The 26,161-nt window shown below is 35.8% G+C and overlaps 2 protein-coding genes across 6 annotated transcripts in view; one reads left to right on the plus strand and one right to left on the minus strand.

Moving 5' to 3' along the window:
• Nucleotides 1-26,161, plus strand: part of LOC134855596 (UDP-galactose translocator-like) — a 433,562-nt gene that overhangs the window by 112,457 nt on the left and 294,944 nt on the right. The gene's annotated exons all lie outside the window — the stretch shown is intronic.
• Nucleotides 12,921-26,161, minus strand: part of LOC134855634 (lymphoid enhancer-binding factor 1-like) — a 37,161-nt gene continuing 23,920 nt past the window's right edge. For 3 of the 5 annotated variants that reach the window (XM_063872194.1, XM_063872193.1, XM_063872195.1), the window contains exons 6-10: nucleotides 25,788-25,961; nucleotides 24,967-25,159; nucleotides 24,066-24,233; nucleotides 18,637-18,697; nucleotides 12,921-15,034 (exon numbers count right to left, since the gene is read on the minus strand). In XM_063872194.1, the coding sequence (XP_063728264.1) occupies nucleotides 14,275-15,034; nucleotides 18,637-18,697; nucleotides 24,066-24,233; nucleotides 24,967-25,159; nucleotides 25,788-25,961 (1,356 nt within the window). In that variant the 3' untranslated portion in view covers nucleotides 12,921-14,274. The remainder of the gene's footprint in view (nucleotides 15,035-18,636; nucleotides 18,698-24,065; nucleotides 24,234-24,966; nucleotides 25,160-25,787; nucleotides 25,962-26,161) is intronic. The other 2 variants (XM_063872196.1, XM_063872197.1) reach the window with 2 other exon arrangements.

Below are 26,161 nucleotides of genomic sequence, written 5' to 3' on the forward strand. Positions count from 1 at the left end.
TCGTTTCCCGGCTTTTTATGGCTCATGGCACCAGATGCGTTGCTCGATAAATCGATTATTTTTTTCTGTAGATTTTTTTTATTTTTCTTTCTTTGGCACAAGTTGTAGACACAACTGAGTCTGTTGTTTTTATTTTTCCTCCAGCTGGTCAGCCATCGAGCCCTTAAGTTCTATCGCACAAGGTGACGTTTTTGATGGTGTGGGCTCAGGTACCTCCCGCTTTTTCTTGTTATCTACAGCCATAATTGGTATAACGTTACCTAATTTAGTCCCGAGGTTGGTTGACCGATTGCGTGTCGATAGTATTGTGGGTGGCAGCGTTTTTCCGTGTCCTGTTTTTTGGATAGTTGTTCCTTTTTGGATGACAGAATTGATACATCTGATTCCGAGAACGACGATGGTGCTATACTGAAGATGATGTCCCTCGGTTGTGCTACTCCGCCTGTTCGCTTGTCATGTTGTTTTGTTTTGGAAGCTACCTTGTTGGTTACTTCATTCGTTTGTTTGTCCGAGGTCCTTCCGATGTCTCTTAGCTGCTTGAGCTTTTTGTTATCATGTGATTGTTTTTTCGCTGGTTTCTGTTCATGAATTGGCTCTCTTATTGCTTTTCGAAAATGGGATTTCAGGTTGTCTGTGGATTTTTTATATCTAAAAAGCGTTAGCTTTTAATGTGTCAGGCAGATTTGTACCCTACGAAGTCCGATGTTCTTGTGAGGCGACTGTTCTCGTAGAATTTTGGGTTTGAAACGAAAGCAAAACCACTGCACTGTTTCTAAGTAATCTGGTTGTTTTCCGAAAGTTTTTACCAAGCGGTGATTGGTGTGTACATTAGGATTTTTCCGTCCTGTGTTTTTTACTTTTGATGAAATGTTGTGAGATCCTAGACTTTTTGTCCTATTCTCACCGTTATCATAGCGTTATCAGAGTTTTTTGGTTTGTTTTGGTCGTTTTATGCTTTAGTTCTATGGAGGATCTAAATTTCTTAATAGTTGAACTTTTTTCTTCGGTTGTTTCGTTGTACAAGTTAATACTTCAGGAATCTTTCCCCTGGGTTTCCTGCGCCTGATGGTAACCTCGTCGTCCGACCAGCACAAATGGTCGTGCATCTTTTCGAGTTTTAGTGACCGACTTTCTAAGTTCAGCTTGTCTGAAAGCGTTTTCAGTTTTACATTGTCCCAACTTAGGTTTTTTTGGTTACTTGTTGTAGCTAGGTTCGACGTGTCGTGTCTGGACGCCTGCCCATTTGCAAAAGCGACTGGAGAGATATATTTCCGCGTGTGGTGATATCTGTAGGATTATTATGAATTCTGCCAGATCTGACGCTATTTTATATGATATGTTTCTGGGGTCAACTTTCATTACCAGTAGCCTAATTTTTAATTTTTGGATTAGGCCTTATACCAAATATATTGCCCTATGGTCGTCTATCGGTTTCATATGTTTGCTTCCTGCGTATGTTTGTATCCTGTGGACTGCACCATGATGTACAACGAAAAGCGTTTGTAGGAGTGTTGAGGTAAATAAAACTAACTGGTGCTAGTCGCGAAGCTTAGTAAGGAAAAACCGTTTCACGAATACTTCTATCACTGCATAACACTGCATAATTGGTCAACACTGAACAACGTGATAGCTTTGGTTATTCAGGGCTTCTCTGGTGCCGTGAGGTCACATGAAGATTGGCCTTTAAGGCCGAACATAAATTTCAAATCAAAAAAGCAGGATGTACAAAAACAAGTTTAAAAAATAGGTTAATTATACAAGTACCAAGGATATATATCCGGATGGCAAACATCCTCCATGTCGAAAGTCAGCAGAGTTGCCGCTCACAGCATTCAACTGCCAGAGCATTGTCAATTCTCGCATTATCATGAAAGTTATAAACAACCAAGGCCAGTTCTGACCACGTTTGACTTATTCATGGAGCCAGCGTTTTAATGACGCTCGGTCAATAGATTTTATCTTATAAAATAAGCGATAGTCAGGTACAATTAAAAACTAATGAGCGCAAACTTTGAATGGACAGACAAAATAGGTTCTGGAAGTTATTTGTAGACACATTTAATAGCAAGAAACCTTTTAGCAGACAAGGAAACCCAAAAACAATTTGCTAAAACTATACAGGGAAGCCATTCGCTTGTCGCTGCAACCTCTAATTGCTGGCCTTATCTATTTGGCTGTTCGTTTTCTGTCGTCAAACCCCCTCTCCCCCCCCCCCCACCCCAACAGCAACCTCGTTGGTTGCTTGTTCTAACACGTATGATATAGAAAAACCCTGACGATCGGCTCTTTTAAAATCCTCGAAGACTGAGTGCAATTTTTATTTCCGTATTCCGGAGTTATTTTTTGTTATCATTGCTTCACACTCTTTTCAAGAGACTTTGCCATTTAAAATGTGTTAACTTGGGTAGGTAGTATGATAAAAACAGAGTAGGTTTTTGAAAAATTCTTGATTAAGCTAAAGGGTAAAAAGTCTCTGCAGATAATTTTAATATAACTTCATGTGGAGATAATGTTGCAACTTGAATGTAAAAGTTGAACAAAGTTTGCATTGTGACTGAGCGTTGTGGGAGGCTTGTAACTACAATGAAAGCGTGCGTGAAATGTGGGCGAAATAAACGCAAACCAATGAACAGCAGTGGCGCTGGTAGAAGCAAAAGAAGTCGATTACTTTCAAAATTTAGATGATCCCCTGATTTTTTTAATCTAGAAAACACTCTGTTTGTCAATGATGAGCATCCAAAACAGGGACGCTCTAAAGACGTTCTTTTGCAGTAGTAAACTTTCATTGAGAGATTTATATTTGACTTTAAGTTGGGGCTCAAGTATCTAAAAGCTATTGTTGAAAGATGCGTGTGCCATAGCATGGACAGCGAATTGTGTTATACCCTAATCAAAACATTGCACTACAAACCACTGAAAGTACCAAATATATAACTGGTTTTTGTTTTAGAAAAACAATAGCAGAATATGTTTGGATATTTGTTCTTGTGGACTACTTTTTTTGGTGGTAACACTCAATTTGAAGATCAAATCCAGAGGTCTCTAGAAGGATTTAAAATCAATACCATCAGGAGACGAATTTTTTCTGTTTTTGAGTGTTCACATTTTTAAACAAAAATAGTTTCGGAACTTGAATAATTTGAGTGAGACGGATCATTAGACCGAAATTACCAATTGTTTGGTTGCACTCGCACAAACTTCGAAACGAACGTTTCATTGGAAGGCTACCCTATAACGTCTCGGCTTGACGTTTTCGAATCTCTAAAAATGTTTTAAAGTATAACAAACCAAGCCGCCGATTGAGGTTAACTAAATCGAGAAAACCTTTTTATCTCGAAAAATATGGCGATTTCAGTCAACCTCGGTTTAAAAACGAACATGGGCCAAATAGGCCTTATAAACTTTCAATGCTTTTTCTTTTAAATATCTATTATCCCAATCAGGCTGGTTCCAATTATGCGGTAACTCACTTTAATCAAAATAAGTGATAACAATGAAAGTCACGGATTTTTAAAATCAGGAATCAATACTCCCCCTTTTCAGTGACTTAACCAAACAGTAATATTTCCGCAAATCTGTGATTTACACCCAAATCTGCTGGCATTTTTATCAGTAGACAAGTATTCGAGCCTAATCTCCCCCTTTTACAAAACTGGCGCAAATAGTGCATCTTGAAATTGAATGCTAAGTCTTATTGTGGAATATTTTATGTTTGCTCAGTTCAATACACGCTTGATTGCCAACATGCATTCTGACGGGAAAACAGATATTCTCGCCCAAATCGACTATAAATCTTGATATCTCTTAAAAATCCGACTGGGTGCTACACAAGCGTCAACTTCCGCTTCTGCAGTCGATACTGCAATGATAAATGTCTCGTAAAGGCCTCGATTTTTTCGATCAAGTACTGCAGCCGGATTTGTTGTTCAATCTCCACTGGTTTTCTTTGGTTGCTTAGGACACTAGCCCAATCAGCGTCGAAGAAGACACCTAGGTGTATAACAGTGTACGCTGCCAAATACTTAAGATTACCAAGATTACCAACCAAACCAGCTAGTCTTGACCTTCTTCAGACCCAGAGGATGTTCCTTAAAAAGTTCAAAGTCCACTTTTTTGGAATTTCAGTTCTCTTGCAGTCAGTCACTTTGAACATTTTAAGAAGCTTTCAACAGAGTTTTCTTGTGTTAAAATCACCTCATTATCAACGAAATGACATCTTCAAAATCATCTTCAGAAACCATTAATCATCTAACGCCACACTTACCTCAGATCTTTTCTTCAATTCTTACTGAAACCATTTTGTAAATTTGGTACCCCTTTTCCCTTAAGTAGAATGTCATCTATCATATCAATGCCAACTTAAACAGTCACACACAAACAAACATTGCTCGTGTATGCATGCCTCATGCTTACTTGTCTTTTAAAATATTTTTTTAGGTCAGGTACCAGTTCCTACCCGACTTCTTCAAAGCAAAAACGCATTTTTAAGCCTACAGTTGTTCCTTGTAATTTTTCTTTTCATTAAACGCATTTATAGATATGCGGTACGACTCTCTGATGGTCTTGGATTCATACTGAGCGGCCAATGCAAACATAGCCTGATACTCGATACATGCACAGTCCGCTGAAGGTTAAGCACAAATGTCTTGCTTCAATCTGAGAAAATCTTTCATCGTTGTTATATTTAACAGCAAACTGCCACATTCCTTTAAGTGGTATCAATGGCTCAGCTGATCTGTGCAATAACCATACCTAATTTTTATCAATGAGGCGTGTATGGACTCCATTGTTGCCGCCTTCGATCGGCTCCGATGTTGTCTAGCATCATCGTCTAGCGAAAGCCAAAATCTGCTTTTTTTTCTTCTAAATCTGATGTATAAGTTTTGCTCCAATGCCATTTTCTTTGTTCGATACTTTTAGTCTTTATTTCAAAAACTTGCTGTGCCAAGGCTTTCTCTAGGTGTTTGCACAAAATCTAATACAACCAGTCAAGTCCATCAACCTTGGATTTCTTCGAAAAATCTTGAAGAATCTTGGTTAAATCTAAAAGAAAAAAAATATTGGCTATTTCGGCAAGATCTTGCCAAAAAATCATCGAAAATATCAAAGATTCTTCAAGAAAATTCAAAGAATCTTGAAGAAAAAAAACAAAGACAGCAAAGATTTTTTAAAAGACTTTTGACAATTGGCAAGGAAAACTGGAGATTTTACATATGCATATATTCTTCCGTCAAATCGCTGAAGATCGAATTGTCATGCAACATGAAGTTACTGCACCCACTATTAACACCGAATTTCTCTGACTAAGAAGAGAACTCTCGTCACAATTCTATAGTTTCCTCTCGATCATTAGCCGAAACGCTGACTTCTGTCTCAGCTTGCTTCACATCATTGGCTTTAGCTTTCTGATTTAGAGAACTTTCGAAAGACTTATGTCCCAATTCACTATACTTATAACACCTCACATCTGGGAAACATCTAATTTGAAATCATCTGTTTCATCAAATTTTTCAATTCAATCACAGGGAGCCTTTCACGTTTTTGGGTTATCACTTTTATGCGGCCGCAAAAATGAATAGACCAACGGTCTAAAAACTGCAAGGAAATATCTAGACATACGGTCTAAGAACTGCGCACCGATTTGCTTGCTTCTTTTCATTGAGAATAGCCTCCCAAACTTTAGCAGCGCTTGGCTGAGAATGTTTCTAAACACTAATTCTATGCAAAATTTGCTGCTTGAACCTCTCCTGTTAGCTTTTGCAAAAATTAACAAGAACAAACGTGCCTCGATTTTTCGAAGAAAAAGTCACAAATCACTTTTCCCATAAAAGACTTTTTTCAAAGCTGCTTAGATTCACGTCACAAGGGTCCTAAGGGCCAATTAGAATTTCAACACTAATCTCCAAATTCTTTGATACAATTTTGAAAGATAATCAAGGCTCGCAAATTGCCTACATTTTACTAATATATTAAAAAATCTGATTAAATACAAACTTCACCAACAAAACTCTGTATAACTACGCGTCATCTCAACAACTTACTGTCGTCGCAAGTCCTGTACAATTTTGACCTCTTCCGTCGACCTCTAGATCGAAGGGCTCATCACTTTGAAGTTGCCTGCCTCTTTTCTTTTATAATTGTAGCGCTCAGAAACTCTGGGCTCATAACTTTTTCAAGGTTTTTTCTTTGAAATTATCAATTATCCCATCATAATAAAAATAAAAATATCAATTTCATCAAGCGAACAGCCTTGACTATTCTTTGCATAACTCAAAAGAATCATTTAAAAAAACCCATTTTGGAAGAACCTCAAAAGGGCCATTTAATTGCCTATCCTCATGAGCAAACAACAAAAAAGGTAGTTCATTTCCGATTACCAAAAAAAATATTAAGCACTCGTTATCACAAATGTAAGAATTGTGATTAAGATGCTGAATTAAATTTAGTTGACAATTTTGTCTCTTCAAAAAGTCCTTAATTAACTTTTTGTTTGATGCATAGAAAAGATTAAATATTGAACGAAACCTTATTTAAAGTTCTTTCTTGTTGTGGCTTGTCATTTTTTTGTGTTTCGTAACCTGAACTTACGCTTGTTTTTTGAGAATGCGTCAAGAGTTTCTTGATCGCTGATCATTTCATTGATTAGTAAAGTTAGTCTGTTTTTTTGCAAAATGAAGCATTTTTGAAGTATCAGCTTCTGTTGTTTCTCAATTTTCATTATTTCGTGTACAGTAGTAAAATATTAGTTGAATTAGGTTTTGTAAATGATTAGAAGTCGGTTTTGAATAACTATTTGCTGCAAGTGGTTTATAATGGGCGCATTTATAGATGTTTTTAACAAAGTTTTTAAATGTAGAAGTTGAAACTAAATTCATCATCCAAATGGCAGTCAAAATACTTTTGTAAAGTTTCTATAATTTTATTGATCATTTGGGTTGAGTTTGATCTAAATTCTTTTTATTTTTTTTAACTTGGTTAAGATTTAATTTGTTTTCAATCAGCCAAGTGTTAGCACATTCTAAATAGTTTATTTTGCGTTTTTTTCCAATATTTTTTTGTAGAAACTAGGATACAATCCATGGCTTAAAGGGTTACTTCTAAATTCACACAAAGCTTCGGCAGATCGTGTCTATAGATTAGAAAAAGAAAGGGCCCCAAAACTGACCCTTGTGAAATCTATAAGCATTAGGTTTTGAATTAGATACCGTGTTCTCTAATTCTACATATTAAAACGTTGATATCAATTATTCTGTTTTCACTCTTAATATATAATTTCAACCATTTTTAACGAAAAGGCTTTTGAAATATCAAGCGTTGTACAAGTCATTGTATCTTTGTTGTTTAAAAAATCTCCTATTACATTCTGTGAATTCATTCATTGCTTCAACTGTGACTGGCTTACTACAAAAACCAAGTTCTTCGTCAGCTAGGATTTCATACTTGTAATTAAATTTTGAGTTGTTAGGTTATATTTTGAGTTGTTAGGTTATATTTTGAGTTGTTAGGTTATATTTTGAGTTAAGTTATTATACTATAGTTGTTTAGCTCCGTCTCTGGTCCTCTTACTTAATTGGTTGAATTTTTACAGTTTTTTGCGTTGTATAGTGTTGGGTGTACAAAGGAGTTTTTTAAAATAAATTTGATTTAAATCGTTTTTCTTTGCATTTTATCGTTTTTTCTTTCTCTAAGCAACTCCATCTCTGAATTTTTAGAATTGAGTGTGCCAACTTCTTCCTCTCCGCAATCTGTTAGTCATCCTAAATAGGTGGTTTTTTCCACAGAAAACAGACTTGATTCGACGCTTTCATTTACCTCTAATTGCAATCACTAATAGTGGCGTCTTCGTGTTCATCGCACCTACAAACTCATCGAAATGTTGACTAATCGATCTTATGTTCCGAAATAATATGTTACTGGAACTCAATTTTTATTTTGATTTCAATTGATGTTGCCTAAAGATTCCGATATTGCCGTTTTGATGATATTTTGATCATTTTTGTAAACTCAGATGCAAGGTGTTAATTTAGATCAAAAGTTATCACAAACTTGCATCGACTGGACAAAACATAAAACACAAGCATGGTCGTTATAACAGAACTAAATTAAGCCTGGCATTCCAGTTATTTGTTTTGAATCAAAACATGTAGCGAAGCAGAAAATCGGAGCACCAACCTCTCGTACAGTAAAATCAAAAAGTTTAAATTTTCGTTCGTTTTTTTGCAATCAAACTCAATTAAAATATGCTAAAGAAGAGAAGTATGAATTCGCTTTTCTTCACTATTAATGCTTTTCTGAAGAAGCAAGGCCCTCCTCAGATCAAGGAATAGCAAAAAGTTGCAAAACTTTTTTCCTAGAAGACACTGTTGAGTGTTATTTATAGGAGTCAACTTTGGTAACTCTTTTCGGTGTTGCATTAGTTTTCCCTAATTCAGATAATCTGTTATAATTTTCAATTTAAAGTTGAATTACAGTAACATAAAATCCCAGCCAGTATTCGAATCTAGTTCAATGTTTTTAAAATTGCTGTTTCACATCATTAAGGACAGGTGAAGCAGAGAACTGAAACAACTTCGATTTGTTTATTCAATTCCCCCGCTGGAACTTTTACAAAACTGACGAAAAACAAGCAACCAAAATTTAGCAGAAGGTTTTTTTTTATTTCGCATGCTAGTTTCTACTATCAGTAGAGCAGTGAGATGCTTCAAATCGCAACCTCAGCTCATCTGTTTTTCTTCCATTATTTCAGTGTTCTGCTTAAACAGATCAGAAACGAAAAAATGAGGTTTTTCTTTTAGGAAGTTTAAATGAGAAAAATAGACAAAACTTTCATTTGAGTACGCTGTCCGACCTGCATTTTTCCGGAAAGCCCAAATCGCTACTCATGTTATATGGTCTGTAATTTTATGTGGTCTGTATATGTCAAAAACAGTGTATGTTTGCTCAATTTATCAGAACTTTTTTGATAAATAAACTAATTCATCAGGAGTTTGCAGTCTCAGTCTTTTCAGTTCACACCAGCGTGTTTTCACTTCTCCATTGCATGCATCTTTTGATTAGGTAAAAAAAATGTGTCGAGACTGTTGATATGTTTTTAATCCATTAATGCTGCAGCAGGCCTCTTATTGTTAGTAACGTTCCGCCTCTCCAATGATCAATTGTCAATTTTCATCGGGTTTTTCAGTTTTTGCAATTGCTCCATGTTTTTAACCGGCACTAGTGTGGATACTCATCTTCTTTTTTTTAACACTTACTACGCAGTTATTCGATGATGTAAATTATCTTAGGCTTGCTATCTCGTTTCGTAAGTTTGCTTCTAGCGGAGTCATTGTTTCGTTAATGTTAATCATCAAACCGTTTTTATGAATTTTGTTTGGGTGCTTTTTAGACGGTGTTTTAATCTTCAAAAACACAAACTTAACAATAGCATGGCATAAGTATGTGAGGAAGCTTTTCAGAACCTGGCTGTTCATAAAATGATAAGTTTTCAGTTTTTTTGAGATCCCATTGATTTTCAAATCCAATTGGAAAATTTCAGTTGCTCTTGTAAAAAAAAGTTGCGTTTTTGCGAGTAACAAACGGGGAATTCTTGACAATAAAGCAGTGCTATTCAAATACCGATCGGTATCCTATCCCGCACAATATCATGCACAACATTTTTAGGTCTTTTACGTCTTTTTTCATTTCCTCTCTACCGGTTACCAATTCATCATAAACTTGCATCATCATCCCAATTCCCCAGGAGCGATTCCATTTTATCCGTAGTCCACGATAAATAATTTAATATTTGAAGGAATAAAAAAACGTGATAAAATAAGTAAAATTGAGCAGCTCGAGAAAATTTTGACGTAATTAGCAAGGATATATGGGAATTCTATGGGAATATACGGGAGTCTACGTAATTAAAAAGGTATATGGGAATTTTTGTTAAGTAACTGGGCCGTGCAAAGTCGAGGAGTTAGCAATCAAGGAGTTTCTCGAACAAATCGAAAGGTTTTTCTTCAACTCATTTTTTTGTTATGATTTTAATTCAATGACTTTACAAAAATTGAACATTTTTTTTTCGCAACTGAAAGCGATCAAAAAAACTTTTGCGGCGACTCATTTTAATCAAAACAAGTGATAACAAAGAATCATCATCACGAAAACCACAGATACTTGAAATCAGACAAAACTGCTCGTATCAGGGCGAAGCTTTACTGCTTTTTAAGGTTTATGGAGCAGTAATAACATAAGAAATTACAGGTAATAAAATAAAATGAAAAAAAAACTTTAAAACTTGAATTCTTTTTCATGAAATCATCCCCTCACACGCCATACAAAGTACAAAAGGATAGATTTTGCTCCTTGGCGAATAAGCTTATTTCAATCAATTTGGAACGGTTCTAAGACGGATTAAACCTTCGCTTACGCGTTCATAGCGCGAATTATATCGCGCGTTCATTGTCCCAAATTGGCCAAAATGGCAATCTTTAAACCCCCATAACTTCACAAAAAATGATGACAGGTAAATTATCGTTTCAATTTTCATTTCAGGGCAACAATACCTTTTGAATGATATAAAAAGTTCCATCAAAAATGGCTAGTTGAAAAGTCGAAATTTGTCTGAAGAAAAAAAAACCCACCCCGAGCACAATTATTCCGTTACTTTCGTATCGAAAGTCGGAAAAAAACAATGTGTTGATGTCAAATAGTCCCTAATAAACGATCTGGCAACACTATAATTGCGAAATTTCATTGTGGGACAAAATGTAATGGCTGGAACCATTAGGAAGCAAAAAGACATCCGAGGAATTTGTATTTTGGGTTTGTATGAATTTTAGACTGTAGGAATTCGTTCGTGACGTTGTTTACACGAACAACAAGGTGGCGAGAAGTCAATGAACGCCCCAAGTTTTGACCCAGATGTCATTTCGCCGCGGCCCAGTATGATTTCGATCAGAACTCTTTTTACCAAAGAAAAGTTTTAAATCAGTGTTAGGAAATTATGTCGGCGATCTATTTAACAAAAGCTTTGAATGGCCAAGTTCAACAGGATAGCATACGTTAAAGAGATGCGAGAAGTGCAGGAGACGTTTACGATAATTTTTGAGAGCAAACAACCGAGAAAAGACTAACCGTGGTGTCTAGACAACACAAGGTCACAGTAGGTGAACTGAAAGCAGAAGACAAAAAATAACCAATCCAGTTTGATAGAGCGAAACTAATAACGAACTTTTCACGGACGATCTTCGCTTTTTCACATCCGCCATTACATCAACAAATTAAAATACATACACTGAAAACTTACAAAGCCCTTCATTAGTGTTTTGGTTTTCAGCATTCTTAGAAATCCAGTAGAATCTCAAAAATAGCCAGAATTATACAGAAAAAAGCCTAAAAGTTTGAGCTAAAATTCCTGAAACTGAGTTGTCAAATCATATAATAAAAAGTGTTTCAAATTTTTTGACATTTCGAGAAATTGTTTAGTTTGATATTCTTTTTTTTTAACCTAGACCTGAAGTCTCGCCGACCAGGTATCCGGCTCCCAACCTGGTGTGCAGTTTTTGATGGCCATTTTTTGAGCAGGTGACAATCTTTGTCATTTCGTGATCTAGAAAATACCCGCCTCACGACAAAAGTAGGGAAAAACATACTGCTTAAAAAGCTTAAGTAGATATCGGAAACATAATTTGGTGAAACAAAAGAGTTTGCAGTTTTTATATTAAACTCCTCCATTCACATACTAGAAACTTTTGAACCCATTTGTAAATAGTTTCTTTTCTAATTTTTTTTTTCACTGCCAGTAAATTTTCTGTCTCTCAGCCAGTCCTATATTTTACCTTTGGATTTCGTATCTAGTGTTATTTTCACTCGCTATCTGTATCCATTTAGCGACTTAGATATCTCTGATTTTGGACTAGATCTCACTTAAATTTGTCTTTGAAATATAATTGCGTTCGAGGGTGTTATTGATCGACGGCTGAAATCGATCGAAATAAATCTTCAGAAAGCGTCAGCGAAAGCTTTCGGGGTTTTGTAAAGATTTGGCCTAAAGATTGACTGTTTATTTCTTCTAATTTTAACCCTTTTTTAATTGAAATTTCTGTACTTTCCTTTAAAAACTAAAAAAACTTGTTATGGTATACGCAGCTGATTTGCTTTTAAGCTTTAAATTTTCTGTGGTTTCTAATCAGAAGAATTGATGCTTTTCATAGAAAATTTTTTTATAGGGATTGATTTAGGGTTGAGCATTGGAACTAGTGATTTTTTTTCAGGACTTGAAGATAGAGGGGTAGGGACTGGAATTACAAAAAAATGAGAAAAGAAGAAAGAAAAGAAATTAAGAACAAAGACAAAAAGAAAAAGAATAAAAAATGGTGAAAATGACACCCTAAAATCAAAGAACCTCTTTAACCCTTTGATTTTCTTCTCAATATCCCCATTTTCTTTTTTCTCTGAGTCAACTGAAATGCATTAGGATAGTTCCCACTTGTTTTCGTTTGTGCACTCTCTTAAACTGCTCATTTAGCAGCCACTTTATTTCTGTTTTTACTCCAAAATGAAGAACAAGAAGTAATCATCAAATATGACAAAGCAATAACCGCATTGAAAAATTTTAACAAAATGGTATAAAATGAAATTAAAAAACCTTAGCTTAACAATTAAATTTCAAAAAAATGACTAAAGTGTGTATGAGATTCTGTTTCTGCATCAAGAAAACTATAAGCATGTTTTTTTTTGTAGGAAGAGAGCTCTATTTCAAAACAGGCTAGGAAAATCTCGGATCAATTGTTCTAACTGTTTTTGCATATGTTTGCATAATTAATTTCAAAGCTAACGATTTAGTATCTATTGATCGACTATTTGAGACTTTTTCCCAATTCCCTAACTAAAAGTCGACCTGATTTATAGATATTCTTCGGCTTAAGAAAAAACAGAGATGATTTTGAGGCTTAATTACAAAAATATTTGTATATTGCATAATTAATCAATCAATTTGCTGACGAAACCAGATTTAAAAGCGCCTTTTAGGAGTTTTACGCATTAATACATATACGTATTACAGTACATGGTAGTTTTTTTAGATTTATCTAAAATACAAAAAAAAACGACAAAGAATAAAACGAACGAGAAATAGGAGAAACGTTAAGGATAGAACTATTTGATTCGATTTTTGAAAGCTATTTTCGGATAGAGATATTACGAGAATCTTGCAAAGCAGTCAAAAATATCACACATTTTGACACCTTTTCTGTGAAAACAAGTTAGCTACTTTTGAGAATATTTTGGCTTCGAAGAAACATCAAAGTAATTTTTTTAAAAACAAAAAGTTAGCAAAATGGTTGAAAGCAGCAACTTGTTTTCAAAATATTGCGTAATTAATGCACTGATTTGAGCTTAATGCACAAAAGTGCAATGGGTTTTACACTTGAGTGACATTAGAAAGCTTGTACATAGAAATAGTTACGAAAGCAATGTCCAAATTTCAAGCACTGTTTTTTTAAAGATTAAATTATTAATTATAAAGCTATAGGATATCATTAGTTATTATAATCGAGGTTTGAACTTAGAGCAAAACATGTAAAAGCATCAGTAAAATTTGATATGATTAAACTAATGAATAAAGCTATCGGTTTGAAATATATAAAATAAGTCAAAAAAGTTGCGTATTTTATTTGAAAAGCAGAGACACAAAAACATGAACTAAATTTGCAGCTGGTTTTTGAGTATCGAGAAAAAACTAAACTCGCTGGATAATGAATTTAAAGCATTTGCACCAAATTAAAGCTCTTTTGTACTGATGTTTTTTCATCTATCTGTATTTTAAGATAAAGCAATGAAAATGCAGCTTATTCAGCTCAAAAAAATAACATCAAAGTTTTACATCTAAATTGTCTAACTTCTACTTCGAAGAGAATTTAAAAAAATCTCATTCAAAAAAGTTTTGGTATTTTTCTGCCGAGAAAGAACTTCGGTTATTTGAATGCGCATTTTTGAGGTCAGGAGAGTTCAACTTGAAGCTAGTTTCGTGGAATGATTGACAGCTGGGAACAAAGGACACGTGAAAAAAAGTAGAGTGAGTTTTATTTGACAGTTGGTGACCAGACCATATTAAACGAATCATTGACTGTTACGTAATCCCATCAGACATCATTACGAAAGTGGTAATACGCCACGTACTTATCGAATGGGTTATGTAATCGGAACTATTCGTAGTGACTAATAACTGGCGCAGCCAAATAATGTACAAAACAAACTGTTTTGACGGATTTTTTTTTCGTTCGCTGTTTTTCGTTAGTTTGTAGCAGCGGAATGCACATTTTGGGAGAAGAGTCCGCCCGCATTTGAGCCAAATTGATGATGATTTGCAGACGACGTCGAAAACGGAAGACCCCCCATGCCTCCGGCCGCTGAATTAGGCGGGTATCCCCCGGTATGCTGACCCGAAACTGCAACTGCTGCTGCGAAAAATGGTGCCAAGTTTTGTTGAGCTGCGTGGTTTGAAATTGAATTCGGGTGGTGGGGTAATAAACTGCTGTGATTGGCTGCGAGGAGAACACCCGCGGCGGCGACTTGAGCTGCGGCCATTTGAGCCGAAACTCCCCCCGTCGGGGACCCGCCACTTCCGTTTCCAAGAGAAGAATCCAAGGTGTTATTGTTACTATTTAGGTGACCGGCAATTGATGATGACAAGTTGTTGTTGTTGGTTGGGTTTGAGGGGTTATTGTTGTTGTTTGTTTTGTTTATAGTCATGTCGGTCGGGGCTGGGAGTTGGTTATTGTTGTTGTTTTGCTGTTGTTGGCTGCATGAATTGATATGTTGGGAAGAAGGGGGAGAAGAGAGGTGTCCCCCCATTGTTTGGTGGGGGTGGGGGTAGTGTTGTTGTAGTGCTTGTTGGTGTTGTCGTTCGGCTGCTAAACACTCCTCCCCCTCTGAGCATTGATCATCACTATCCCCCTCCCCCTCATCGTTTTCAGATTGATTGAGGGAGTCACTAATTCTAACTTGATATCCATCCTCGGTTTTGATCATAAACTGACACTTTTTCTTCCTTCTAAACATAAAAATCATATTTTATCAATTATAATTACTCGTGTTTCGTCAAAAATTAGTAGTTAAGACATTTAGTTAACTTTACCCTGACAGGATTTTTTTTTCAAATGGTTCCTTATTTAATTTTATGCTTATTTTGATAGCAACCCATTTAATTTCATCCTTATTACTTTAGAAAGATGTTTATCATTATTTAAGATGCCAAACTTTTTTTCATTTTTTTTTGAAAAAATTTGGCAACATCCCAAAAAAACTTACGCTTTTTTCGTACGACTTATGTATTTCTGCCTAAGTATCAGTTATCCACTAGGACTTGGGCATCAATTTAGGAAACACTCGAAATCAAAGCCTCACCCTGAATAATTTTTCACTTTATTGCAGTCCAATTGAGTCTTAAACAGCTGATTGCTGAGCAAATTTTGCGTATCTAAAAAAATTTTCCCAATTTTTAGTTTCTCGTATGTTTCCTCTGAGTTTTAATTTTGTCGCCTTCATCTAATTTTTTCATCCCCCTAATTTTCACTATTTTTCCAATTATTTTAATTTTTCCAGCTCTTAGTGTATAGCTATTTAATGAGCTTCAAATTGCAAAAAAAAACAACAATCAACTAGGTTGGAAAAAAGCAACTAAGAATTTTTAACTAGTCTTTTTTCCCCATTTGAAAATTTTACTAGCAGTACTAGTTAATTGTTAAGATTTTAATAACTACTTTGATCGTTATCTATCATCAGCCTCATGATAACTATTACCGAGACTTCTCATTTTGAAAAAACAATTCCCCATTTTCCCTAACTTTTTAATTTTCTCACTGGGGAATACACTTGAAAATAACTGTCAGCACGTTTAGCGTGCGCTTAGCTGAGCGGTGCAGTTGAAAGGAAAGTTGGGTTTATTGTTTAGGATAAACAACGGGACCAGGCTCAACTGGGGTTTAACACGGAGAGAGGCCTGAAGCTATTAAAGATTTACCCTAGAACCAGGGACCATAACCTCAACAACTCGCCCAACGAAATATTGCATTAAAGCAGGTTGCAAAATTTCAACTCGAATGCACGAAAAAATAGAGGGAATTATTAAAGCTTTACCCCCAAAAAGCATTGTTTTCAAATAATTAACAAGACTGCTCGTATCAGGGCAAGGCATAGAATGTTTCGACTGCCTTTTAAGGTATATGAAGCAGTAATAACGTGAAAATAATGTAATTCAGGGAAATGAAAAAAAATCATCCCCCACACGCCATTTAAAATAAAGTAACAGAATCAATTATGGCAAATAAGCTTCCTTCAACCAATTTGGAAAAATTTTTATGACTGATTAATAGCGTGAAATATATCGCGCGATAATTGTCCCAAATTGGCCAAAATAACTATAATTAAACCCCGTTACTTTACGAAAAATGATCACAGGTGAAATATCTTTTCAAAATTAAGCTCAGGACAACAATACCTTTTCAACAATACCATTTGAAGTCAAGATTTGTCTGAGAGAAAAACCACCCCGGGCACAAATAATCCGTTACTTTCGTTACGAGAGTCGGAACAATTACTTTTGTTACATAAGTCGGACCAACAAGACTGCTCGTATATCAGGGCAAAGCGAGTCGTACAAAATTAATACGAACGATTAACTAGCCTCAATTCATTTAGAAACAACTTTGTTGTGCGGGATAATTCGCTACTCATAAATAATTCGCATTACGGTCTCAGCATTATGAACACAGAGGCGAAGTTGCACTTCGCATGCAGAAGCAAAAACATGACCGATAACCCTACTGGGAAAAACTAAATGAGTGAAACTTTGAGTCTGCAAAATTTCTTAAGTGACGCACGCCAATTATGAGTCTACATAATTGCTTAGTGACGCAAGCCAGTTATAACGCATTAGAAGTACCAGTCAATTTGAAACAAAATTACCAACTAACATGCCTCAATTTATAGACCGGACGCTTTTTTACTAAATATGCGAAAAAGTTCATGAAGAAAATCCAACCCTGCCCAGGTTCCAACTCTCTTATTTTGCTGCGGGTCTCCTTTTCTACCTCTACGCTACAGATTCATGATACCCTGAAGCTAAAGTACTTTGCATGTGTAATGAACTCTTCTAAGCGCGCATAATTTTGTCCAGAAAATAGCCAATTTGCCAATTTTTAAACTCCCACAACTTAACAAAAAATGATCGGAGGTAAAAATATCTTTTTAAATTTAAACTCACAAGGTTGATATCTTTAATGGGGTATAAACAATTTTTGTTGGAAACTATTATTTCGATCGGCGAAAATTAACTGAATAAAAAAACCACGCCGAGCATAAATATTCCGTTTTCTTCTTCGAAAGTCGGTACAATGATCAGTTTTACTTTGGTTTTAATCTCTTTACAAACTTTTTTATTCCAAGCTCCGCTTGCCGTTTTTGATTTAAGTGACGGAATAAATTGTTTTCTTTATTTTTGACTACAAAATTCAAATATGGGAGGCTTGAAAAAATTTTCTTTTATATATTTTTCGACTATATTTAGGGTTACCGGTTTAGGGCTCCATTTAGATTTATGTTTAATGGTTTATGGATCAATTTATGCTTAATAGTTTAGGGTTAAACCTCAACGTGACAACTAAAGGATGATTATTATGATTAGAGTGTCAAAATAAATCGATGAAAAGGACTTGAACTTGAATCAGATGACGAGTGTTAGATCGCTCGGTGGAAAATATGTACAGCAGCAAAAGCACATCTCTAGATCAAAGTCTGATCAATCAAAAGTGCCCAATAAACAGTAAAGATGGTAGTATTTTTGTTATGATGTGTTCTTCAGATAAAGGCGATGATCGTGATCAAAGAATGGACAAAAGGAAAAAAGATGATGTGCTTAGGGCTTATGGATTAGGGAAATGGAGAATGGAGAGGGCCGAAGAATTTAATGAATGGAGGGGGGGGGGTTGAGGTGAGTTAGTTTGGCTGTAAAAGAGATTTGGACAGTCATCAAGCGGAAAATTAAAAATTTCAGATAAGAAATTGAATGAACTGCCATCGTTCTTCAGTTTCACAGATTAAAAAAGCTTCTTTCATTTGATCGATCATAGTTGTGATTTGTATCAATTTTATCATTCATTTTAACATTACGGTGAGATAATGATGTCGCATTTCATTAAATTTTTGCTGGGCTACAAAAAAGTCTTTAATAAATTTTTGCACATTGGTTTTCTCTAAAAAATCAAGCAAGACAATGTTACTTTTTAAAGCTGATTGAAGATGTTTGTTCACTCAATGAATGCAGTTGATTTAGGTCTCAGTTCACAATTGTAACCCACCGACAACACTCCCCTTTTCCCACTCTAGTACCCAAATCCAATCAATCCAGATCGAGACTTGGATTGACTTCAAAGACGAAGCGACCTTTTCATTCTCTAATTCAATTTACTCAATTTTACTCTATTTCTCACAGCTCATGATTTTCAGTATCATCATCATCAACATCAATAACAGCCTTTCGCCCCCAAGTGCAGAGCCAGATTTTGGTAAAATAAAAACTATTATAATTGCTAACCAGTGATGGTTTATGTTTATGTTTACTACTAATAAACTAGATCTAGCTGTGATTATTTTTACCTGCAATGTTTGCACCATGCTTGCTGTTGTTCCATCCCAAATCTGGCTCTGCATTTTTTGTCTAAAACAGAAGCTGATTTTTGGTTACCAAAAAACTGGTGAAAAAATGTTTAAAAAAATCAAATTCAAAACCATTGACTACAAAAAAGGGACTTAGGCCAATAACTAGCCAAATTATAGAGAAGGCACGACTTAAGCCAATCAGAATTGAGATAAGAAAACAAAAATTCGAAATATTTTATTTTATGACTCAAGAACGTGTCTGTCTACTTTTTGCTACGTAACCAAAAAAAGTTCTAGATATTTCCAGAGTCTTCGTTTAGTCTGTTGTTTATTGTTTCAAAAATTAGGGTTGTCAATCAAACTATTAACTGGATGTGTACTTATTTTGAACACTATCAATACTCTTTGATCAAAACTTTTCCTTTCATTTGATTTGTTATTTGCGGTTCACTTTTTCACCACATGGCATGAAATGAGCGGTTAATTTGAATGTGAATGACATGTTTTGATTGACAGCTGCCGTTCTGTTAAACGTGACCAAAGTGGAACATGATCAAAGAGAGAGGCCTTTGAAGTGCCGACATCAGTCGCTTTCACTTCACAAGAGAGATACAGACACTTCAAAGGTTCTTTCAACTCGCCGACCGATCAAAGCGCACTTCATTGATCTGTTGGAGATCAGAGACGAAAAGAGAGATCACACCACCACCAGAATACAGCAGATCCCCTTTTTCTCTTTCCTGAAGTATTTCTGTATCTTTGTCCATATCTCCCCCTGTTCCCTTTCAAGTTTTCTGCACTCTTCCCGGAAATTCAGGATTTTTAGCCGTCTTTGAAATTTTTAAAACGTATAAATTTAGCGCAACTCTCCGAAGTCTTTTTTTATAATAGACACAGTAGCGTGCCGAGAGAGACAGAGGGGGCGTGGGTAGAAAAACAATTTACCCACTCTACTCTGGATGCCAAATTTAAAACTCAATTTAACCTGAAAACCTCAGAGCCTGAAAACCTCAATTAAAAAAAAACTTTTTCACCTTTCAGACTTTTGGGGATACCGCGAGCCGAAAAGTTGGCGGAATGGATTTTCTAGGGTTATCGTCTTTTTGGTTATACTTCCCCTAAAAGATGCAAAATTAAAACTTTATTATGAAATTGGATTGAAATTACTCAAATATTCAGGCTGATATCAAGGGCGGATCTAGGATTTTCTCCGGGAAGGGATTTTCAAAAATATTGGCCTTTTTTTGTTTAGGTCGTTCAAATTTAAAAAAAAACAGGCCAAAGAAGCGTTTTGAAGCATTTTTTGAAAAATTTTGACAAAAAAGATGCGTTTTTTTGGCGCGCGCACCTCCCTCAAAATTAGTATATATTGGTGCCAAAGGAGCCTTTAAAACTTTAGGGTCCGTCAGCCAAAAATGGATATCAGAAAATAGTACAAAGGGAGGACCCTTTGAGTCGGCAGGGTTCGAATCCCTGAATCCCCCCCCCCCAAAATCCGCCCTTGGCTGATATAAAGAGCGTTCAAGCAACTCAAAAATTCAAGAACCATTAAAAAGACATTTGGTCTAATTTTATCGAACTTGTTTAGAGATAAAATGGAAAAAAATGGAGAAATTAAACCGTTATGGGAGGGGGTGTTTGTGGAAGACCTTCCTTCTTTCACGGATTCCACCCCCAGACTACCCAAATGTTCCTGAAGTAGGGGATTTAAGGACTCCTTCCACACCAATCCCCCCACTCCCCCCCCCCCCCTTTCCCAGGAATTCGAGTACTTGCCGATCCAAAAGCTCCCCACTTTGTACTATTTTGAGCTATCCATTTTTGGCTGACCGACCCTAGACTTTTTTCAAAAGCTGCCATGGGCGCCAATACATACTAGATTTGAGGGGGGAGCCAAAATAGTGTCTTTATGGTGGTTTATGAGAGTTCGGAAACTCAATTTGGTCGACAACAATTTTGATCATTTTTTGAATCGAGAAACCTCTAGATCCTTTTCTGACTAGACGTTTGATTGATAGACCTTGACTATCGAAAAACACCTTATTTGGGACAAGATGGCATTTTTTTAAACAATTTTCGTAGATTTTTTTAAACAAAAGCAACCCAACTTTTTAATTTTTTTTAAACCAGATTGCTTAGCATTGATTTTCTCATGCATTCCTGAAATCTGTTTTTGCCAATGTCCTGTTTAAGTTCTGGTTCGGTCGGCACAATAAGAGATAGTCGTCATTCAAACAGAGAAAACACACTTCAAAGGCAGCACTGCTGGCGTGCGCTTTGATGTGCTCATTTGAAATTGATTTGATTGTTTACTTAATCTCTAATCGCCAATCATCACACAGCCACGACATTCCAAATCCACATATCCCCCCAAAAAATTTCCCTTTACCACCTTAATATTAACCCTCCCCCCTTAATATATTGAATGACACGCATATAAACGTCGAAATATTACCATAAATAGTGTATTTTGGAAATATAATAGGTTAATCTTATAGAGACTAATAGTTAGACAACGTCTGTTGTTCTGTGGCGTTGGTAAGTGATAGTAGTAAAATGAAAGATGAAAGAGATTTATTTAGCGGCCAGCGCCTGTTCTGTTCCGCTGTCGGCTGGCGCATTCGAACATCAAAGCAACCATAGCACTTCTACAAAAGGTAGAATCGGTCAATGAACTGATCCGTGATATTAACTCATATGGTTCCCTCTAAGCATACTTAAGTACTAACTTAATCTCAATACAAAACCTTCGCAAACGCCATTCACGAAATACTGTCTACAAAATCCCAAAAATATATATCATTTTTGGGCAAAGATCACTTTATTTAAGATGAAACCATAACAATAATTGAATTTTTTGGACCGAAGTTAGCATTTTTTTTAGAGAAAAAAACAACTTAGCGCAAAATAATATGCTTTTTTGTTTGGCTCTTTAAGTACGTGTTCGTAAAAGTCAGTTTGTTCGGCCTGAAAACCCGAAACCGAAAACATTTCAACAAAAGCGGCAAATTTGGCCTTCGTTCTGCTACACGGGATAATTCATAGAATTTAGATCAAAGGAGAAGCCGCCAAAGAAAGGAAGAAAATAGAGGAAACAGTATCAAATGTGGAAAAGATTAAAGGGGGGATAGGACCAAAAGAACGGGAAAGGACGGGACACTACGTGGAGCATAGTATATAGTATAGTGGCGACAACTTAGAGCTGGTGAAACTTGAAAGAACTTTGAGAAATCAATCAAATCTCAGATCTACATTAAACATTCAAACCGATTGAAGGTTCCCTTTGAAGTTAATCTCAACGCTAAAATACACGGTTGAATGATAGCAGTTAAAGCTCTTATGGTATTGATGACTTGTGATTGGTTAAAACCGTCGTAACTTCTGATTGGTCAGTCCAACGCTGAATGGTACATAGGATGAAAGTAAGGCAAAATTTGTGATGAAAAAATTGGAGCGTCAATAAAAACTTAAAAAGTTTTTGTTGATGCTTAAGCATTGAGTGTTTTCTTTTAAAGACAAAAAAATCATAAATTGAACTTGAAGTTAGCAAAATTATTCAAAAAGATCTTTAAGTTAAAACTCAAGGACCGGCTGTTCAGTTTTTTTTTGCTCTATTTTCCTCCCTTTTTCCTTGAATAAGTGGCCACTTATACAGTTTTAATGGCCACGAGTGTTTATGTTGTTGTCCTTATGACTTCATATGTCCACAATAAAGATAGATAAAAGAACAACAGATTGTGAAAGTAAAAATAGAGCATAATGGATAAAAGGAAAAAGGGAATCTTCGGAATTAGTGGAATCCCAAGTCACTCCTAGTCCTAACAACAATCCCCACTTTCGTCGCGTAGAACAGACTAAAGATTAAAGTAAGAAATAAAAACACCCCCCTCCCCACCCTTACCCTGTATTTAGAAAGTGACGGTCGCTGGAATAGTCTATAATAGATATCCGTCCGCTGTTACTATGGGAGGTCTAGAACAATCCCTTTGATCTATTCGTGCGAATGCCGCCGCAGTCTAATGCCTATAGTTTATGTATTAATAGTGTGTAGTAACTATCCTGTTTTTTTTTTAGTGTAGCGAGTAAATTTGTAATTTGTGCTGAAAGGCTGAAGGAGTACGGAGCAATAGAGCCGCGTTAATGCCATTTGTCCAGTGATTAGAAACCTTCTTTGAAGTTTTTAGCCGGGCCGAAACATGAAAGACTTTCTTCACAACTTCCGCGCACAAAAAGGATTTTTCCACACTTGAACTGCTGGTTGAGCAAAAATTGCAGTCTTCTCATGGTGAACAATAAACTTGAACACGCTTTTTATATGAAGACGGTTATTATTTTCCACTGAAGTTTTTCAAGTTAAAAAAGAGCATCAACAGGATTGAAAAAATGGATAGAAATGAAATGACCCGAACCGCAAACAAAAATTTACTGGGGATCATGGAAAGAACTGATCAAAGAAATCATAATCCACTATTTTTAAATTTTCATCCATTCAAATTCTGCAAACATTATTTTCGTTTTATTTCATATTTTAGCTTACCATCTTTCAAATCTAGAGAAGGAGGTCTGAGACGTAATTAACTTCGACCTTTTCACCAAAAACAAGATACCCCCCCCCCCCACCCTCACTTTTCATGTGTGCTATAAAGTGAGGGTGAGGGTGGGAGGGTGGGGAGGGTCAGCGAATATGCGGACCATAAACTGGGTAAAAGCGAGACCACTGTAAACAAAACTAGCCCTTTCATCAGCGAATCTTTAAACTACGCCAAGATTTTTGGCCTTGACTTTTACGAGTTCTGTAGTATACGATAGTCGTAAGTTATAAAAATGGTTAGTTTAACTTGAGGTTAGTTAGTGTTTTAGTGTTACTTTGTGAGTGTTTACTCTCTTTGTAACTATTTCCTCTTTACTTTGTAGTTTTGTTTTTTCAAGTGTTTCACAGTTACTTTCTTGGAACACTTATGATGAGTTTTACTTTGATGTTGGTACAATTGGTCTGCTTGATTTTAATGGCTTGCTTGGTGAGGGGATTATTTATAAACAAAACATGAGCTTCAGCTGCAACGATGGCAACGTCATTGCGCAAAGATTGAAAGATATTTTGAGATCAGTCATGAAATTAGGTAAACAAATAGAATAAAATGGCTTCAAAAGAAACTTAAAAATGGGTTAAAAGACGGGACAACTTCAACCGAAGAAAAAGAGACATACAAAACTTCAAAGACAATTTCTAGTTTTTCATACAATAAAAATTTTTGGTTGTTCTAAAATTATTATTTTGAAAAGCTGGAGCAAAGTCCATGCCAAACGCAACACTCGAGTTCGCATGATGAAAAAATTTGACTGTGAATCTAATGGCATAATTGCACCTAAACCTTATCTTTTTTCACTGAAAGAAGCAAAATTTCACAAATTAATAATTCTCTCACCTAGCTCTGATTCGAATTCCACCCCCTTTCCCATGTTCTGCTGGGCAAGCCCACCTCCCAGAGCAGCGTGCATCTGATTCTGCTGCTGCTGAGACTGGGCTATCATCTGCTGCTGTTGTTGCATAGTGGCACCTCCCATCATTTGAGGATGGACTCCCACTCCCATTCCTGGAAAAAAAGACACTTAAAGAAAGAGAGAAAAATGAAACAAGAGACACTTGCAAAAAGAGACACTTGAAAAAAAAGGCACTTGAAAGAAGAAAACTTGAAAAAAATAACTTGAAAAAAGAGACGCGTGAAAAAAGAACTTGAAAAAGTTCAGAGATAGTATGAAAAAAGTAGGCTTGAACGTTCCAAATTAATTTTTGTCGACAAAAATTGTCAAATAAACTACAGCTTTGATTTGATGTCTACAACTTGTTTTAACCAATTAATAATGGATTTCTGAATAGAAAAACACTTTTCACCTCAAAAAATACCTTTTTCAGTTCCTGCTTTGTACCCAAGACATGTAAATGAGAATCCTAACAAATTCAAATTAAGCTCGACCACGGAAAGTGGTAGGAAACTTCATAGGAAACTGTGATCATGAATATTTTACATCAACAACAGCATAATCATCATCATCATACTACCTTATGCATTTATCATAGCTTGGTCAATTAACGCAAAAAAAAACATTAAATTCCTTCATGGTTTGTTTGGTTTTTCACTCAAAAAGATGCATAATTTTATTCGAAAAAAATTCTACAAAATGTTTATGATAATTATTTTAGATATACCTTGTGCGAGAAGATGCGAATCACATCTTGGTCAACTTGTCCAAAAAGTTGCAAAATTTTGTTTAGAAAAAAATATATATAACAAAAAATGTGTTTGAACATCATCATTTTAATCATACCTTGTGCATGTACATGTGGATTGAGCGGATGTCCCTGTTGCTGCTGCTGTTGTCGCTTCCTCTTCTTCCTGTGTTTGCCCATGGCGTAGTTGTCTCTAGCACTCCAGCCAGGGTAGAGTTTCAAGTGGATGGCCCTCTCTCGTCTGGCCATCTCGTAGTACTTGGCTTGTTCATTCCTGTCTAGTTGATGCCACTAGAAAAAAAAACAAAAAAAATTATCGAGTGTTTGGCTAAAAAATCACATTATTTTTCAGAAAAACTTGCATTGATATCTGAAAAATTACACAAGTTTTTATGAGTAATAAGAGGTAACAAGCATTCTCGCTTGGCAATCCAAAGATATCCGGATCGATACCCATACGCTGTCAACTTTTGTATAAAACCGGTTGAATTCAGACCAGTTTTTCTCGACACTGATACAATTTCCCTGTATTTTTTTGATGGGCCATAATGGGGAAGAAGAAACCCCTTACGCCTTAGTTCCTTCCCTTCACTTCATGACAAGTGGTCAGAGAACTTAGATTGAAAGTTACTTAAGTTTTTCAAACATTGAAAGAAAACATTCAAGGGTTGTTTTGATCTTTGATTTTGTCGTAACTGGAGTTTTCGATGCATTTTTCTTAGATCTGTTTGAACTCATCAACGAAAACAATAATCTTAATTAACCCAAGGTAAAAAAATATTATCAAACAATTGATTTCCAGAAGAACCGAAGTGGGAATCGAACTCCCATTCTTCATGTCCGGGTCATTTGCCTTACGCACTCGGCTACGACTGCTGTAAATAGCAAATAATATCGAACAATTGAACTGCAAACTGACCTTCCTGCCGAGTATTTGATTGATAGCAGCTGACTCTTTCAGAGTGCTCTCCTGCATCACCTTCTCTCTGTTCTCCTTCATAAATAGCATGAATGCATTCAGGGGTTTCTTCACATAGGGTCTGTAGCTCTGCTGCTGTTGTTGTTTGTGGTGCTCCTCCGCCACTGCCTGCACCTAGGTAGAGCGCTGGTCAAAAACTGTAAATAATTGCCAAATTGAAAAAAATATAAATAAATTTAAATTAAATTGCAGAACTGAATTAAATTGCAAAACTGAAGTTATTATCTGAAAGAAAAAAGGTTGAAGCATTCAATAAAGTTGGCAAAGAAATGATTATTTAGAAAACTGGCAAAAAATACGACTTTCCGTTTTTG

The sequence above is a fragment of the Symsagittifera roscoffensis genome, chromosome 10 (assembly GCF_963678635.1).
Source record: "Symsagittifera roscoffensis chromosome 10, txSymRosc1.1, whole genome shotgun sequence".
Taxonomy (NCBI): Eukaryota; Metazoa; Xenacoelomorpha; order Acoela; family Convolutidae; genus Symsagittifera; species Symsagittifera roscoffensis.